Genomic DNA, 16,142 nt, shown 5'->3' on the forward strand with positions numbered 1-16,142 from the left:
AAGTTTTACCCACAGATTAAAAACAGAAACCAGAGTTCTTCAACAATTTAAAATTCAATTTAAAACAGCATTTGAAGCATCAAATTAAGTCAAATGGAAAAGTTGTAAACATCAAAATTCTGTACCTTTTTAAGATCTACAACTTTTATTTTGGTTAATTCTCCATCCAAGGTTGTTTTGGAAAATTCGAATATTAGTACTTAATTTCTAATTTTTGGTGTCTATCTGTTGAGGTGCTCTATATTAAGCCTCCTCTAAAAATCCGATTTGTAGGAGCGGTCAGACTTGAGTCGCCCTTATACAGCGATGTTTAGGGGCGGCTCATAACACCAAACGCCTCTATAAATGGATTTATAGGGGTGGCTCTAAGCCGCCCCCCCCCCCCCCAAAAATAAGGGTGTGGCGCCACTAAAAATCTTTTTTCACGTAGTGTCAGCCTACAACTATTAGGAGCAACTCGATTCACCTTTACAAAACTGAGGTAGAGTGTGAGCAACCCTACCTTTACAAACGAATCAGACAATACGTGACACAGAGACGAATAAGTAGAGTTTGGACGCGAAATCAAATTCCAGCCTCCTTATAATCCCTTTTTCCCGGCCCTGTGCATGGTATCCCCGGCCGTTTGCCTGCCGGCTCATCAAAACAAAAACAAAAAAAAATACCCCACGCATATCTACAATTAATTAATGAATCGGCTTCCTATTCTATAGTCGTCTAAAGAAAAAGAGGGGGGGGGGGGTGGGGGGGGAAGGTTCTACACACGTCTTCCCTCAATCAACAAAGTAAATCAGCCATCCAACCACAGGTAGCTAGAGCACGGCATAGGTGGTAGGGGAGCTGAATGTATGCATGCATGTAATCATAAGCGCGGTATTTAGCTAGCTTACCTTCCTTGTCCTTCATGGTCCCCGGGGAGGCTGATCGAAACGACCTAGATTTTGTGTATGTATTGCTCGAGTTAAAGAGCTTTAGGGATATGGGGGATCGATTTACTTGCAAACCTTGGAGTAGGCTATAGCTGCTCGTGTCTTGACTATATGTATATATAGGAACGGTACTGGTACTACTACAGTACAAGAAGTCGTAATAACGGTGAAATTAAAAGGAAATGCGTTGGAAATGTCTTGGCCGGTCGTCACAATCTCCAGCCGTGAGAAAACAAGGCTCGTTCAGTGTAACGTGTCGAGTAGTTCAACGAACTACTCAGCGACATTGGTTCATTGGACCACGGAGGAAGCATATACTAGCTTGTTCACTGAGTCAAAAAAAAATGCATTGCATGGAACCACTCTAGAGTCTAGAAGTTGTGTGAAGATCCCTGACTCGATCTCCTCTCTTGCTTAACGCGCTCCGGTCAGTAAGTCAGGGTCCTGGTCGTCGTCGTGTTCACCGGGCACCGGCTATGACGAAGGACCTACGCGTCTTGATGTGCAACCTCCACCGGGCAGGCGAGACGACCATAGATGACTTGGCAGATCCAGACGGTCACGTCGTCTCTCTGCTGAAAGCGCGTGGTGGATGGCTTTCATCAATCCGGAGAAATGCATCACCACCCAGGCTCGTCTCCATCGCCAGATCACCACACCTGGCCGGCCTCCCTCTGGCTGATCGACTCGGCGCTCTGTAACGAACATGGCCCCATTTAGACCATTTCGAGTGATTTTGGTGATCGAATGACAACACAATCATTGGGACTAATATATTTGTCAAGTGTATCTCATCAGGTCCCAAGAATAAAGTAAAAAGACCTAGCAAAGCGAAACACGAAGAAAGAACTCAAAGAAACGCTGAATTAGACGAGTTCTGCAAAACACAGTGGGCTCGGATAATCCGAATACCCTAGGGTCGGATAAATAGGTCAATGCACTCGGATTATCCGACGCTATCAAGACAGCAGGTCGGATTTTGACTCGTAGCATTCTGCAGAGAGCTTGTCACGCGGCTTGGAAAAATGCCTTCAGGGTCTGATTATCTGACGCTATGAAATTACAAGTCGGGCAAAGGCTCGGGTGATTCTGCAGAGAGCATGTTTTCTCGAGTTGGATTTCATGCTTCAGGATCGGATGATCCGACGCTGTCAAGGTGGACCGTCAGACTAATGGACAGGAGCAATGATCAGAGACGTTGGCTCAGAATTCAATTATGACTGTTGGTTCGGATGATCCGACGTTTGGTTTGAAGACCGTCGGACAAATTGGTTGGACAAATGACGTCAACAGTTGATTTGAAAGTTAACGGCTACCGTGGAGAACACAGTGGGGTCGGATGATCCGACGCCCTTGGTCAGGCACCGTCAGATTATCTGACGCCTATGCAGAAAAAGCAGTAACGGCTTAAAACAGCTAGTTCGACTTGGTGGCCTATATAAGCGCCTCACCCCGGCCATTTTGGAGTTGTTGGAGTTCAGAGAAGACCCATACACATCCAAGAACATCTTCAAGCCAACCAAAGATCAAATTGATCACATCTTTAGGTTTAGCACATCCTTAGTGAGTGATAGTGCTAGGATAGCTTCTAAGTGAGTGAGTGAGTGAGCAAAGTTGTGTGCCTTGTGCCTTGGTTCTAGGAGAGAACCATCTTGTACTCGGTGAGCCGGCCATCCTTGGAGTTTTGGTGACTCGCCGGCAACGTCAACGACTCTCCGGCTTAGTCTGGAGCGGCGTCGACAAGCTTTGTGTGGGGACGTGGAGACCCCATCCTTAGTAGAGAAGCTCCTTAGTGGAACCCGGGGCCAAGATGACCGTGATTGTGTTTACGGAAAAAACTTGGTGGCCGAGAAGCAATATTCTTTGTGAGTGCTTCAACAACGTGGATGTAGGTGTGCTTTTGTGGCTAGCCGAACCACGGGATAAATGCTCGTGTCAAAGAGTTTGCTTTCTCTTATCTCTCTTTTAAGCTTCCGCATTTACTTATTGCAATCTTTGTGTGCCTTTACTTTCATAGAGTAGAATCTTAATAGAATTAGCTACATGTTGCATAACTCTTTTGGGATGAGGGTTTTCACAATAGAAGAACACTAGTTGCATATCTAGATAGCATGCTTTAGTTTAATTTATGTGCAAATAGTTGGAGCTTGAGGTTAAGGTTTTTAAGTTGCCTAATTCACCCCCTCCCCCTCTAAGCCTACGAGCACCCGATTTCTTTTAAGTGGTATTAGAGCCGGGACTCACATCTCTCACAAAGAAAGCCAATTCCATTGGCAATTTGTGTTACTGGCTCATAGGATCGGTATTAGGCTTCACCGCCTAGTGAGTTAGCTCATCGGGGAAGGGATGGATTTTTTAGGACCTCCTCCATGGTTTGATGGTACGGGCTTCCAACGATGGAAGATTTTAATTCAATCCCATCTCCAAGCTAAGGGCCTAAATGTTTGGAGAGTAACTAGTGAGGGCATGAAAAATAAAGGTCAACAAGAGAAACAATTTGATGCTATTGCAAAATGTGTAATCTTAAGTTCTCTTGAGGATAAAATTTTCAATCGTGTGTTTGCTTATGAGAATGCTAAAGAGCTATGGAAAGCTATCAACGAGAACCATGAGGGCACAAAAGATGTTGCAAATGAAAGATATCATGTTCTCATTGATAAACTTAATAACTTCAAGCAACTTGATTATGAGAATGCCAAATCTATGTACTCATGGTTGAATGTTCTTGTGAATGAGATTAACTCTTTAGGTGTGAAGCAAATTGATGATTTAGAGCTCATTCGCAAGATCCTTCACTCTCTTCGAAGACCGAAATATGATATGATGACAACCATTCTCTATGAGAAAGAGCTCTCAACAATGACACCAAATGAAGTCCTCAACAAGTTGACCGCCCATGAGCTTCGCAACGACATCAAGCCAAGAGCTCCACCTTCTTCACCAACACATAGTGCTCTCTTGCTCAAGTGAAGAGAAAGAAAGCCAATGCTCCTCAAGTGATGAAGATGGAGTCATGCCCCCAAAGCTTTTCAAGCAAGTGAAGATCATGAACAAAAGCTTGAAGAAAATCAATTTGATGGGGGTACATGGTTTTCCTCAAAGATGGGCCTCACCACCAACATATGAAGGTTGAGAGGAGATTTAAGAAGAAGAAGGAGAAGAAGCCCAAGGAAGAAGCCTTTGTTGTGCTTGGCGAATGGACAAGTGGTGGTGAAGAATCAAGCACAAGCTCAAGTGATGAGTCAAACAAGACCTTCACCACCCGCTTCAACATGGGTGCGGCTTCATCATCCAACATATGTCTTATGGCTAAATATATGGAAAGCGATGTAAGTGATGATAACTCCGACTCTCCTTTCTATGAAGAGCTTCTTAACTTAGTTCATGAGCACCAAAGAGCAATTAAGAAACAATCTAAAAAATGTGATGCACTTAATAATCTTAATGCTACCCTTACTACAAATTATGATAATTTGTTATGCAAATTCCAAATACTTAGCAAGGAGCATGAAGAGCTCACATTAAAAATTGAGAACATCACTAAAGAAACTAATGACTCTTTCGAAACGGAGCAATCTAACCATTACAATGAGAAATGCTATGAGAATATTGTTGTAGAATCATGTGATGATCTCATTGCCAAAGAGAATGATGAGCTCAAGCAAGAAGTGGAAAGGCTCATGAAGGATTTGGCAAGATTGAAGGGCAAGAGCATTGTCCAACCTTCTCAAGATAACCGTGAAGACATGGTGAAGAAGCTTGAGAAGGAGTCCACCGTGACATGCTTCAAGTGCCATCAAAAAGGCCACAAGTCCAACAAGTGCCCTCAACAAAAGAAGAAACTTCCGGATGAGAAGAACAAGAAGAAGATCACAATCAAGAGTTCTCTCATCTACACCAAGCCCAACCGGAAGAACAAGAGCAAAAGCACCACCTATATGATCAAGAAGAAGGACAATGGCAAGGTGGTTGCTCACAAGGTTGGGAAGAAGGATTGGAGTTGGAACCGCTCCATTTGGGTGCCCAAGGAAGTCATTACCAATATGAAGGGGTCTCAAATGGTGTGGGTTCCAAAAGATACTTGAAGCCCAAAGATCGGCTTCGGGGGATTTGGAGGCTTAGCTTATAAGATGATGAGAATATTCAAGACAAAGAAACTAAACTCACGACTTGGACATTTGGTGCCCAAGTCTCCCATAAGGTAATGATAGCTAAATTTCATTTCATACATCATATAGCTTCATTACTCTTGCTAGGATGTTTGCATGCATTGCATTTCCTAGTATTATATATGGTGGGTTGCTTATGTCTTGCTCTAACCCATGAGCAACCTACATGATTTGATAAGTGTGTAGAAAACTACACAAGATCACCCTTTTATGGTACTTGGACTTCATAAGGTATGTATTTCATTTTTGTACCATGAACACAAGCTATAGGTCGGATTTTGACTCATAGCATTCTGCAGAGAGCTTGTCACGCGGCTTGGAAAAATGCCTTTAGAGTCGGATTATCCGACGCAATGAAATTACAAGTCGGACAAAGGCTCGGGTGATTCTACAGAGAGCATGTTTTCTCGAGTTGGATTTTTTGCTTCAGGATCGGATGATCCGACGCTGTCAAGGTGGACCGTCGGACTAATGGACAGGAGCAATGATTAGAGACGTTGGCTCAGAATTCAATTATGACTGTTGGTTCGGATGATCCGACGTTTGGTTTGAAGACCGTCGGACAAACTGGTCGGACAAATGACGTCAGCAGTAGATTTGAAAGTTAACGGCTACCGTGGAGAACACAGTGGGGTTGGATGATCCGATGCCCTTGGTCAGGCGCCGTCGGATTATCCGACGCCTACGCATAAAAAGCGGTAACGGCTCAAAACAGCTAGTTCGACTTGGTGGCCTATATAAGCGCCTCACCCCGTCCATTTTGGAGTTGCTAGAGTTCAGAGAAGACCCACACACATCCAAGAATATCTCCAAGCCAACCAAAGATCAAATTGATCACATCTTTAGGTTTAGCACATTCTTAGTGAGTGGTAGTGCTAGGATAGCTTCTAAGTGAGTGAGTGAGCAAGGTTGTGTGCCTTGTGCCTTGGTTCTAGGAGAGAACCATCTTGTACTCGGCGAGCCGGCTATGTTTGGAGTCTTGGTGATTCGCCGGCAACGTCGACGACCCTCCGGCTTGGTGTGGAGGGGCGTTGACAAGCTTTGTGCGGGGGACGTGGAGACCCCCATCCTTAGTGGAGAAGCTCCGTAGTGGAATCCTGGGCCAAGGTGCCCGTGATTGTGTTCACGGAAAAGACTTGGTGGCCAAGAAGCAATACTCTTTGTGAGTGCTTCAACAACGTGGATATAGGTGCGCCTTTGTGGCTAACCGAACCACGGGATAAATCCTCGTGTCAAAGAGTTTACTTTCTCTCATCGCTCCTTTAAGCTTCCGCATTTACTTATTGCAATCTTTGTGTACCTTTACTTTTATATAGTAGAATCTTGATAGGATTGGATATAGGTTGCATAATTCTTTTGGGATGAGAGTTTTCACACTAAAAGAACACTAGTTTCACATCTAGATAGTATGCTTTAGTTTAGTTTATGTGTAAATAGTTGGAGTTTGAGGTTAAGGTTTTTAAATTGACTAATTCACCTCTTCTCCCTCTTAGGCTACGAGCACCCGATTCCTTTCACGCTCCCGGCCAGCAGATCGAACGGATGAGATGCTATAGCTAGCTAGTGTGATGTCCTAGCACTACGTACCAGACGAGAGAGCATCCATGCATGGTGTACGTGGTAAGCCGGCATCCATGGCCTGGTCGCATGTGCCCGGGAGACGATCGAGCTGTGACGTCGAGCTGTGCACGCATGGGAAGACGAAATAATCAACGCGCTTCTCACATATACATGTACATGCATGTAGGAAAATGAAGAACACGTGTGCGAGATGGTTTGGTTTGGTCTATCTTACATTGAGCCCACAATAAATAAATAGCCTTTCCCTTCCTACAGCTACTAATGCCTAGTAGTGCATATATAGTACTATATGTATACGTACGACCGTCAACTATAATGATGATGTACTTCTAAAAAAGCTGTATGACGATGTATATATGTCCGTACGTAATTAACAGGCAAATCTAAGATACGTCATAGTCACCGCAAATCTTAGATGGCTGCTGTGTACCCTATCAAGGAAGCTCACTAACCCCGGTGGACCTATAAGAAGCTCATTAAGTCAATTTGGATGACTATTTGGTCAAGCTATCTCTTTCTTTGATTTTTTTATTTATCCAACTGGCAACATAACTGACGTTTTTTCGAAGGAAGTTTACGCGAAGAAGCTTCTCAAAATATATATCGCAGCACTATGTCAGCTGCTGACGAATAGTAAGTTTAGTAACCCATCGTCATCCGATGACTGACAGCCAATGTACAAAGATGCGACCATTATTTACAAACATGTATAAAGGGTGCGACGAGTTGACGAAAATTCAAAGTTTTGGACCATAAACATGAACGGTCATTAATTACACTACGACGGTTATTAAATATGTCATCCGAGTCTCAATTTTCAAAGCTCTCAACCATACACATGATTGTTGTCCAAAATCGAGGCCCAAGAAGGGGGTTGAATTGAGATTTTTTTCAAAATCTAATTTGTCCTTGGTCTACTTCTAGTGTTGCCCAAACCTACAATTCAAAACCTAACAGCTAGAGCACACTAACAAGGTAGGCCTAGGTGGGAAAACAGTACACTAACATGCTCATGATCCTAGTAGAGATCACACTATTAAGTATATTCCTAGGCAAAAGAGCACACTAGCAAAAACACGACCTAGATCAACAAACAAGCAAGTAAAGAGCAACAACAAGATCAAACGGATTTAAATGCTTGAATGAAAGAGCAAGGACACGAGACAACCAGATTTTTTTCCCGTGGTATCGAGGAGTTGACGCTCCCTACTAGTCCACGTTGGAGCACCCACAGAGGGTCGAGCTCTCTTGCATCACGAAGAGCAAGTATCCACTAAGAATGCTCCTTCTCTATCTCCGGAACAGCGAGCTTCACACCGTGTACAAGTCTTCTTCTTGGGGCTCCCACAAACTCCAAGAGCACACCAAGAGCCTCCGATCACTAAGACCGTCTAGGTGCCGTCAAACACCAAGAGTAACAAGCTTATAAGCCTTCACTTGACCCTCACTAAGCTGGCCCTAAGCTCAAGCACACTTGCTACTCTCCATTTGAATGAGTTCTTGAATTGGATGAATCTCAAGCTCTAGATCACTTCTCTCAACACAAGGATGGCCTCAGGTGTTCAATGTGTCCAAAGGCAACTCAAATGACCTGGGGGTCACCTTATATAGGGTAGAGAGGCTCCCCTAGTCGTTACCAACTCACTGCGAAAAAGCAGTAGACATCGGAACTTCCGATGGGGGGCATTGGAACTCTGTAACGAACATGGCTCCATTTAGGCTATTTCGAGTGATTTTGGTGATCGAGTGACAACGCAATCCCTGGGACTAACGAGTTTGCAAGATCATATTTGTAGGATTCTTTAAGTCCCTTGGATGGAATCCAAACCATATCCGAGACGTCCAATTCACTGTCGAGACGTCCAAACCATCGTCGAGACGTCCAATATAATTGGAGTGTCCAAATGACTGCTGCGACGAGTTGGCGACGAGTTGGACGAGTGCAAAGAGGAAACAAGATTTTCAGTACCACCGGAATATCTGGTGGGCCGTCGGATTATCCGAAGACTACCCACCTCCCCCCCTCCCATAGGACTAACCGGTCGCATAGGACCGGATTAATTCTGACAAGTTCTAGTTTCAGTTGATGAAAATCTCTTAACCACCGGATGATCTGACACACCCAAAGATGCACCATCGGACTAATCGTCGGATCAACGTCCAGAGAGTTTGTCGAGGGCGCAGCAGAAGAGCCTTCTGCACCGGATGATCCGACGCCCCCATCAGACTAAGGCACCGTATCAATGATGTCAGCATTTCAGCAGAAGAAGACAATTCTTCAGCATCGGATGATCCGACGCCACGTCGGACTAAAGCGTCGGACTAATTGCATCAGCCTATGCACTGTTCAGAACTAACGGCTACCGTTTCATCTCAGAGAGACCAGATGATCTGACGTCACCCCGTCAGATGATCCGACGCCTACGCAGAAAAAGGCATAACTGCTCTAAATGGCTAGTTTGACTTGGTGGGCTATTTAAGCACCTCACCCCGGCCATTTTGGAGTTGCTGGAGACTAGAGACACCTCATACACATTGAAGAGCACCTCCAAGCCATCCAAAGAGCAAATTGATCATATCCTTAGGTTTAGCACATGCTTTGTGAGTGTTAGTGCTAGATTAGCTCTTGAGTGATTGAGTGAGCAAGGTTGTGTGCCTTGTGCCTTGGTTCTAGGTGAGAACCACCTTTTGTACTCGGTGTGCCGGCCCCTTGGAGTCTTGGTGGCTCACCGGCAACGTCTTCGACCCTCCGGCTTGGTGTGGAGCAGCGACGACATCTTTGTGTGGGGGACGTGGAGAACCCCACCCTTCTTGGTGAAGCTCCTTAGTGGATAGCGGGATCAAAGTGACCGTGATTGTGTTCACAGAAGAGACTTGATTGTCCGAAGCAATACTCTTTGTGAGTGCTTCAATAATGTGGATGTAGGTGTGCCTTTGTGGCTAATCAAATCACGGGATAAATCCTCGTGTCAAAGAGTTTATTTCCTCTCATCCCTTCCTTAAGCTTCTGTATTTACTTATTGCAATCTTTGTGTGCCTTTACTTTCATAGAGTAGTATTTTGATAGGATTGGCCATAGGTTGCATACCTTTTTTGGGATGAGCATTTTCACACTAGAAGAACACTTGTTGCACATATAAATAGCATGATCTAGTTTATATTTTGTGCAAATTAGTTGGAGCTTGAGGTTAAGGTTTTTAGTTTACCTAATTCACCCCCTCCCCCTCTTAGGCTACGAGCACCCGATTCCTTTCAAACTTCCGGTCACTCTGACCGCAAATAGTAGTTGTTGCAGCTCTGACAAAGTAACGGGCTGGCGTCATTGCTCTGACGCATTAGTCCGATGGGGCATCAGAACTTCCCGGTGCTAAAGAGAAATTTAAAACCCCAAAAACATGCTCTCTAAGTGATGCGCCGGTGCTTAGTCCGATGGGCATCGGAACTTTCGGTGCAATAGGCATTTTGAAATCCTGAGAAACATACTCTTTGTCTGATGGGTCGATGCTTAGTCTGATGCCTATTGTTGGAGGCCATCGGAACTACCAGTGATATTGAGATTTTCAATTGAGTCCAAAATCCACTGAAATTTAGCCCAATCCATAGGAGTCGAAATTTCCGGTTCTGGGTCATCGGAACTTCTGATGCCCACCGGAACTTCCAGTGCTGCTGATTTTTTTGCTTTTTGCCTATTTTGACTTGGATTTGATTTCTTCTTTGTGTCTTTCTTATTCCAAGTGTTCTTTTGAGTTCTTTCGGCTGTCTTGAGCTGAACTTGAGCAAATGTGCTTGATTTCTAAGGCCAACTCAATTTGGATCAAGCTACTAACTCACAAATCCCTCTTAATAGTACAGTCACAAACTAAACATCTTCCAAGTTTCTGTTCATTTGCTGATCTGAATAGTTCGAGTATGAAACAATGTTGTTCCACCCATTTTCAGGGCCGCACTCCAGCTCGCCAGGGTGACAGAATGGCTCCAAGATCAATACTCAAAGCTACTAGACTGCCATGGGAGAAGGACATGGTCTGAGTACAAGAGGATTTATTTGTTACTTTGACTATAAAATATTTATGTTTTCAAATTGGTTACACAATTATGCTTTGGACTTATGCACTTTGGGTGTTATTGTAATTTATGTTTTGGATCAAGGAACCATTTTCATGTTTAAACATGATATTACCACTTTGGGTCTGAGTGTTTAGTCACCGTGCACATGTGTGCCTCTTTGAGCTGGTGAGCATGCCGTGCAATCCATGGCTTCATTCCAGGTCAAACCGAATGCAGTTTTTTGAAGAGGTGGATTAAAAAAAAGGAGTGGATTCAATCCACAGGTGGTTCCAGTGACTCACCCGGATCCATTCAATCGTGGCCTGGATCAAATACTGGCTTGGATCAGATACGGTACTACCGAACGAGGCCTAAATAGCAAAATCCACCACTACATGTGTTGTTGTTCCTTGTCTAGTTTAAGTTTTTTTTTTTAGGGCTCAGTGGGGGTAACCCCCCCCCCCCAAACTTTTTTTTTGTATTGAATAACAATGAAAGAAGTTTTACATCTGCACGAGTTGTAAATAAAGAGCTTGCGAAGCTCAAAAAGAAAAGCTGAGTTACATCAGGTTATATTCTCTAACCACTGTTTTAAGGGGCCTGCACGGCTTGGTTTGGCTTTGATACATATCAAACCAAATTGCTCTTTGAACCGAATTTTCCAGGTGGCAATAGAACAGGGTTCATTATCAAAAATCAAACCATTTCTTGATGTCCGTATCGACCAACATGCAGCAATGACAAACTTCTCGGAAAATTACCCTTCCAAAATCGGTTCTTGACTCAATCATATCCAAAAGGAGGCAAAGAAAGATCCCAGGTGACAACAATCTGATTCCAACAAGATTGGCTAAAAGGACATTCGAAGAACAGGTGCATCAAAGTTTCCTCCACATTGGAATTACAAATGGCACAACAGTAGCTAGCAAGATGCATGTTTTTTCCTTCTTAAAAGATTTCTAGTGTTCAATCTATCTTTGAGAAGGAGCCAAAAGAAGAATTTATGCTTTTAGCACACAATTATGAAGAATAATGGAAATAATACAGGATGAAGTATAATCACTATTTGCTCCAATGAAAATAGAGCCACCATTGGTCTGCGCTACTTTCCTCAGCTTCTCAAGATGTCTAAATAGTCATATAAAAAATTGCTTGTGTAGTAATGTTACTTTACCAAACAAATACAGTTCTTAGCTAGAATTATTACTATTAATATAGATATATCAAACATTTTATATAAAATGTATAAATTATAAAAAGTAGCAAATTATATAAGTTGTCGATAGTAGTATAGTTTCAGAAAATATGTTTGTATCATTTTCATATATCATGGAAGGATTTTGTTTTCAAGATTGGGCTGAGTAGGCTGTTGTTGGGCTGGTTGCCTTATATGTGCAGTGCTTTTTTTTGTTTTTGGGTAATCGGGCTAGCCCATGAGTAAGAATGTGGGGTTGAGCCCGACCTAAACTTTTCCATGATTGAGAAAAATGGGCCCGGGCCTGCCGGACGTATTGGCATGCCCTATAACTTTGGTGCGGATCGTATAGGCTGTGGTTTGGATCGAGGGGTGGAGAGGGGAATTGGGTGCTGAACCGCAATCACAGGAAAAAAGTGGATGGGCTGCTTCGTTTGAAATGAGAGTAATGAAGATGGAAAGAGAGATTTTTTTATTTTTATATTATTTATTTTTCGATTTTTCAAAAATATATACTGCAAAAAAAATTACAGATCTGGCCTCCTGTCGCCAGTTCAACTGGCGGTAAGGCCATACCGCCAGATGAACCGGCGATAACCGGCGCTACAGTACCCCTATCGCCGGTTCATCCGGCGAAATGCCTTTTGACCTGGACAGCTCACATTCAAAAAATCATAACTAATTTATATGAACTCGGATGGAGATAAACTTTATATGAAAATTGTAGATCTCGACGAGATCTATAACTTTGTATTTTAAAATTTTTTCATTTGGAGCCATCTTAGTGCTTAAATAATTGACAAAATTTTTAAATCTAAAATTTAAATTTTGGTCTAAACACTAGACAGCCACCTTAAAAAAATCATAATTAATTTATATGAACTCATATGGAGATAAACTTTATATAGAAATTATAGAACTCAACAAGATCTACAACTTTGTAGTTCAAAATTATTTCATTCGAAGCCATCTTGGTGCTCAAATAATTGTCACAAGCTTCAGATCCAAAAATAAATTTTAGATCTGGAGCATTTATCGATTATTTGAGCACCAAGGTGGCTCCAAATGAAAAAATTTTGAACTATAAAGTTGTAGATCTTGCCGAGATCTACAATTTTCATATAAAATTTATCTCCATCCGAGTTCATGTAAATTAGTTATGATTTTTTGAAAATGTGATGTCCAGGTCAAAAAAAACATTTCGCCGGATGAACCGGCGATAGGGGTTCATCCGGCGGGATGCCCCTACCGCCAGTTGAACTGGCGACAGGAGGCCAGATCTGTAAAAAAAAATTTGTGGTATATATTTTTGAAAAATCAAAAAATAAATAATATAAAAATAAAAAAACTCGGAAAGCGAGGAATTAAGTTGGGCCAGGAAATGGATTTGAGCCCAACGGACAAAGGAGCTCTAATTAAAGTTTATGTTTTGAAATTATTTATTTTATATTGTTTGTATTCAACTACTTATTTGGTGTATTTTGGGATATACGTACGTGTTAGAAATGGAAGCATTGTGCGTCTATAGACCACTTTTACGGCCGTCTCTCGTTCACTGAATATTTAAGTATAAAGAAGCCAACAAATCCGAAGTAGAAATAAATCAATTTTCGAATTGCGGAATGTAAAACTATGTTAAGTTTTGACTAACTTCATAGAAAAAATAATAACATCTACCATACCAAATAAATAAATTATGAAAATATATTTCATGATGTATCTAGTGATACTATTTTGATGTCATAAATACTAGTGCTTCTTTCTATGAAGTTGATCAAAGTTTAAATAATTTAACTTAGGGCAACTGTATAAATTGAATCAGTTTGAGATCGAGGAACATAACAAGGATTACATCATTTTTTTCTCTTATTATCACTAAAATGGAAGGGTGCTGCGTACCATGTTGGCTCTTAACCCTGAAATGAGGAAGATGTTGGACTAGCACCGTCCAAACCCCTCCAACTAACCTGGAGAGAGGTCGCTGGTTCGAGTCTCCGTAGCCTTAATTTTTTTCATATTTTTATAACTTCCAAATGATTTCTTTTAAAAATCCAAATTTTCTTTTTAAGAGATGGTTGACTTCAGTCAACTGACTCTAAAAAATAATTTTTAAGGACTTATTTTGAGAAAACCGTCCCTGAAAATCTGTAGAAACAAATTAGACAATCATTGGCATCGTATTGGTTTGCTAACCGACTCTGTAGTCTGTAGTTCCATTTTTGACTATCTGTAAAATAAAATTTGTGTGCTAGTGCCTGCTCGTCCACTCGAGTAGCCTACCCCACATACAAGATACAAGGGCAATTCTATTTATCTCGCGCGTGGCTGCCAGCCAATGCGTCGCAGAAGCCGAGAAGCGCAGAAGTCGCTACGGAGTTCCGCTGTGTTGTTCGGCTGTTCCGTGACGTGGCATCGATTTTTTCTTTCTTTTTATCCGGCTCATCTAATATTATTTCACTTTCTATTAGGTCGGTCCATATTAATTCAACACATGTTCTCGTATCAATTCGTCAGCTACTCAGTTCTCGATTTTCTACTCAGGAGGTGATATGGAATTTGCAGCCTCATTTTACCATTATTTTAATTTTGTTAATAGATTAGGATGGACCAATGACACGTAGGATTCTCGTTTCTTTCTTCTAATCCTAATTTTACTTCTTTAATTTGATTCAGGAATTGTTTGGTTTCAGGGACTAAACTTTATATTATGTCACATCAAAAAAAAATCTTGATATTTATTAGTATTAAATGAAGTTTGATTGTAAAACTAACTATAGAATTCTGGGCTAAACTGCGAGACGAATCTAATGAGGTACATTAATTCATAATTAATGAATTGTTACTGTAGCATTACTGTAGCAGACCATAGATTAATTAGGCTCATTAAATTCGTATCACAAATTAGCACTCATCTGTCAAAAAAAATTTATAAACAAATTTTATTTGGTACACCTAAACAGTAAGATTTCTTTTGATATGATAGGGGCTAAAAATTGATGAAAACAAACATAGTCTTACCTTTTGCCTTCGTGCATTAGGTACGGGGTGTTTATTCATCGCGCGTGCTTTTTGTGTGCCGCTGCGTCGCCGGAGGCTTTCCCCATCGGCTCCCGATGCACACAGATAAGAAGAGCCCATCAGCTCTTGGCATGGACCACAATCGCCTCTTCCCTGGACAATCTGTATAGGCCCATCGGCAACTTCGGCCCATATCCTTCTCGACCAAATTCTGGGAATTCACAAGCCTTCTTTAATTTCCGCACTAAGCCCAACTTACTCTCGGCCCATTAATTAACCCTGTTAATTTATGGCGACAACAGTTTCCCAAAAGTGTTCCGATCTTAATGTTCTTTCGGATCACTTTTGAAAATACTGCGGAACACTTTTGAAAATACTGCGGAACACTTTTTCAAATATTTCGAAACGCTTTCGACAATGTTCCGGAACACTTTTGAGAATCGTCTTAATGTTTCGGAATAATGTTCCTAAGCACTTTTTTGAATTGTTCCGGAACATTTTTGAAAAACATTCGGGAACACTTTTGAAAATATTTCAGAATATTTTTTAAAATCGTCTTAATGTTTCGGAACAATGTTCCAAAACATTTGTGACAATGTTTCGGAATACTATAGAAATGTTCCCCAACACTATTGAAAATATTGTGAAATACTTTTGAAATATTTCAGAACACTTTTGAAAATGCTCAGGAACACTTTTGAAAACGTTCCGGAACACTAAAGAAATGTTCCGGAACTTTATGAATTGTTTCGGAACACTTTTAAAAATATTCCGGAACACTTTTTGAAAACCGTCTTAATGTTCCGGAACAATATTCCGAAACACTTGTGACAATGGTCCGGAGCACACTTTTGAAAATGTTCCAGAACACTTTTTAAAATGTTTCGGAATACTTTTGAAATGTTTTCGGAACACTTTTGAAAAAGAAACACTTTTGAGAAATGTCTTAATGTTCTGGAACAATATAGAAATGTTGCAGAACTCTTTTGAAAATACTGCGGAACAATTTTTGAAATGTTTTTGAACATTTTTGAAATTGTTCCTAAACGTTTTTGAAATGTTCCGGAACACTTTTTGAAAAACCGTGGCATTTTGAAAACAAATATATCTGTAAAGTATTAAACAATTAAAATTGTTTACAAAATACCCTTAAACAATTTGAACTGTTACCGAAACATTAGGAAAATAAATTTTCCAGAACAT

General features: G+C 41.4%; 1 protein-coding gene across 2 annotated transcripts in view; it reads right to left on the reverse strand.

Moving 5' to 3' along the window:
- Positions 1 to 1,019, reverse strand: part of LOC120671010 — a 38,725-nt gene extending 37,706 nt beyond the window's left edge. The window contains exon 1 of one of the 2 annotated variants that reach the window (XM_039951222.1): positions 891 to 1,019. Coding sequence is in view for 1 of the 2 variants with exons in the window: in XM_039951224.1 (XP_039807158.1) it covers positions 891 to 906 (16 nt within the window). In the remaining variant the exon portion in view is untranslated. The remainder of the gene's footprint in view (positions 1 to 890) is intronic. The other variant, XM_039951224.1, reaches the window with a different exon arrangement.
- Between the last annotated feature and the right edge of the window lie 15,123 nt (positions 1,020 to 16,142).

This window comes from Panicum virgatum, chromosome 4N, assembly GCF_016808335.1.
Source record: "Panicum virgatum strain AP13 chromosome 4N, P.virgatum_v5, whole genome shotgun sequence".
Classification (NCBI taxonomy): domain Eukaryota; kingdom Viridiplantae; phylum Streptophyta; class Magnoliopsida; order Poales; family Poaceae; genus Panicum; species Panicum virgatum.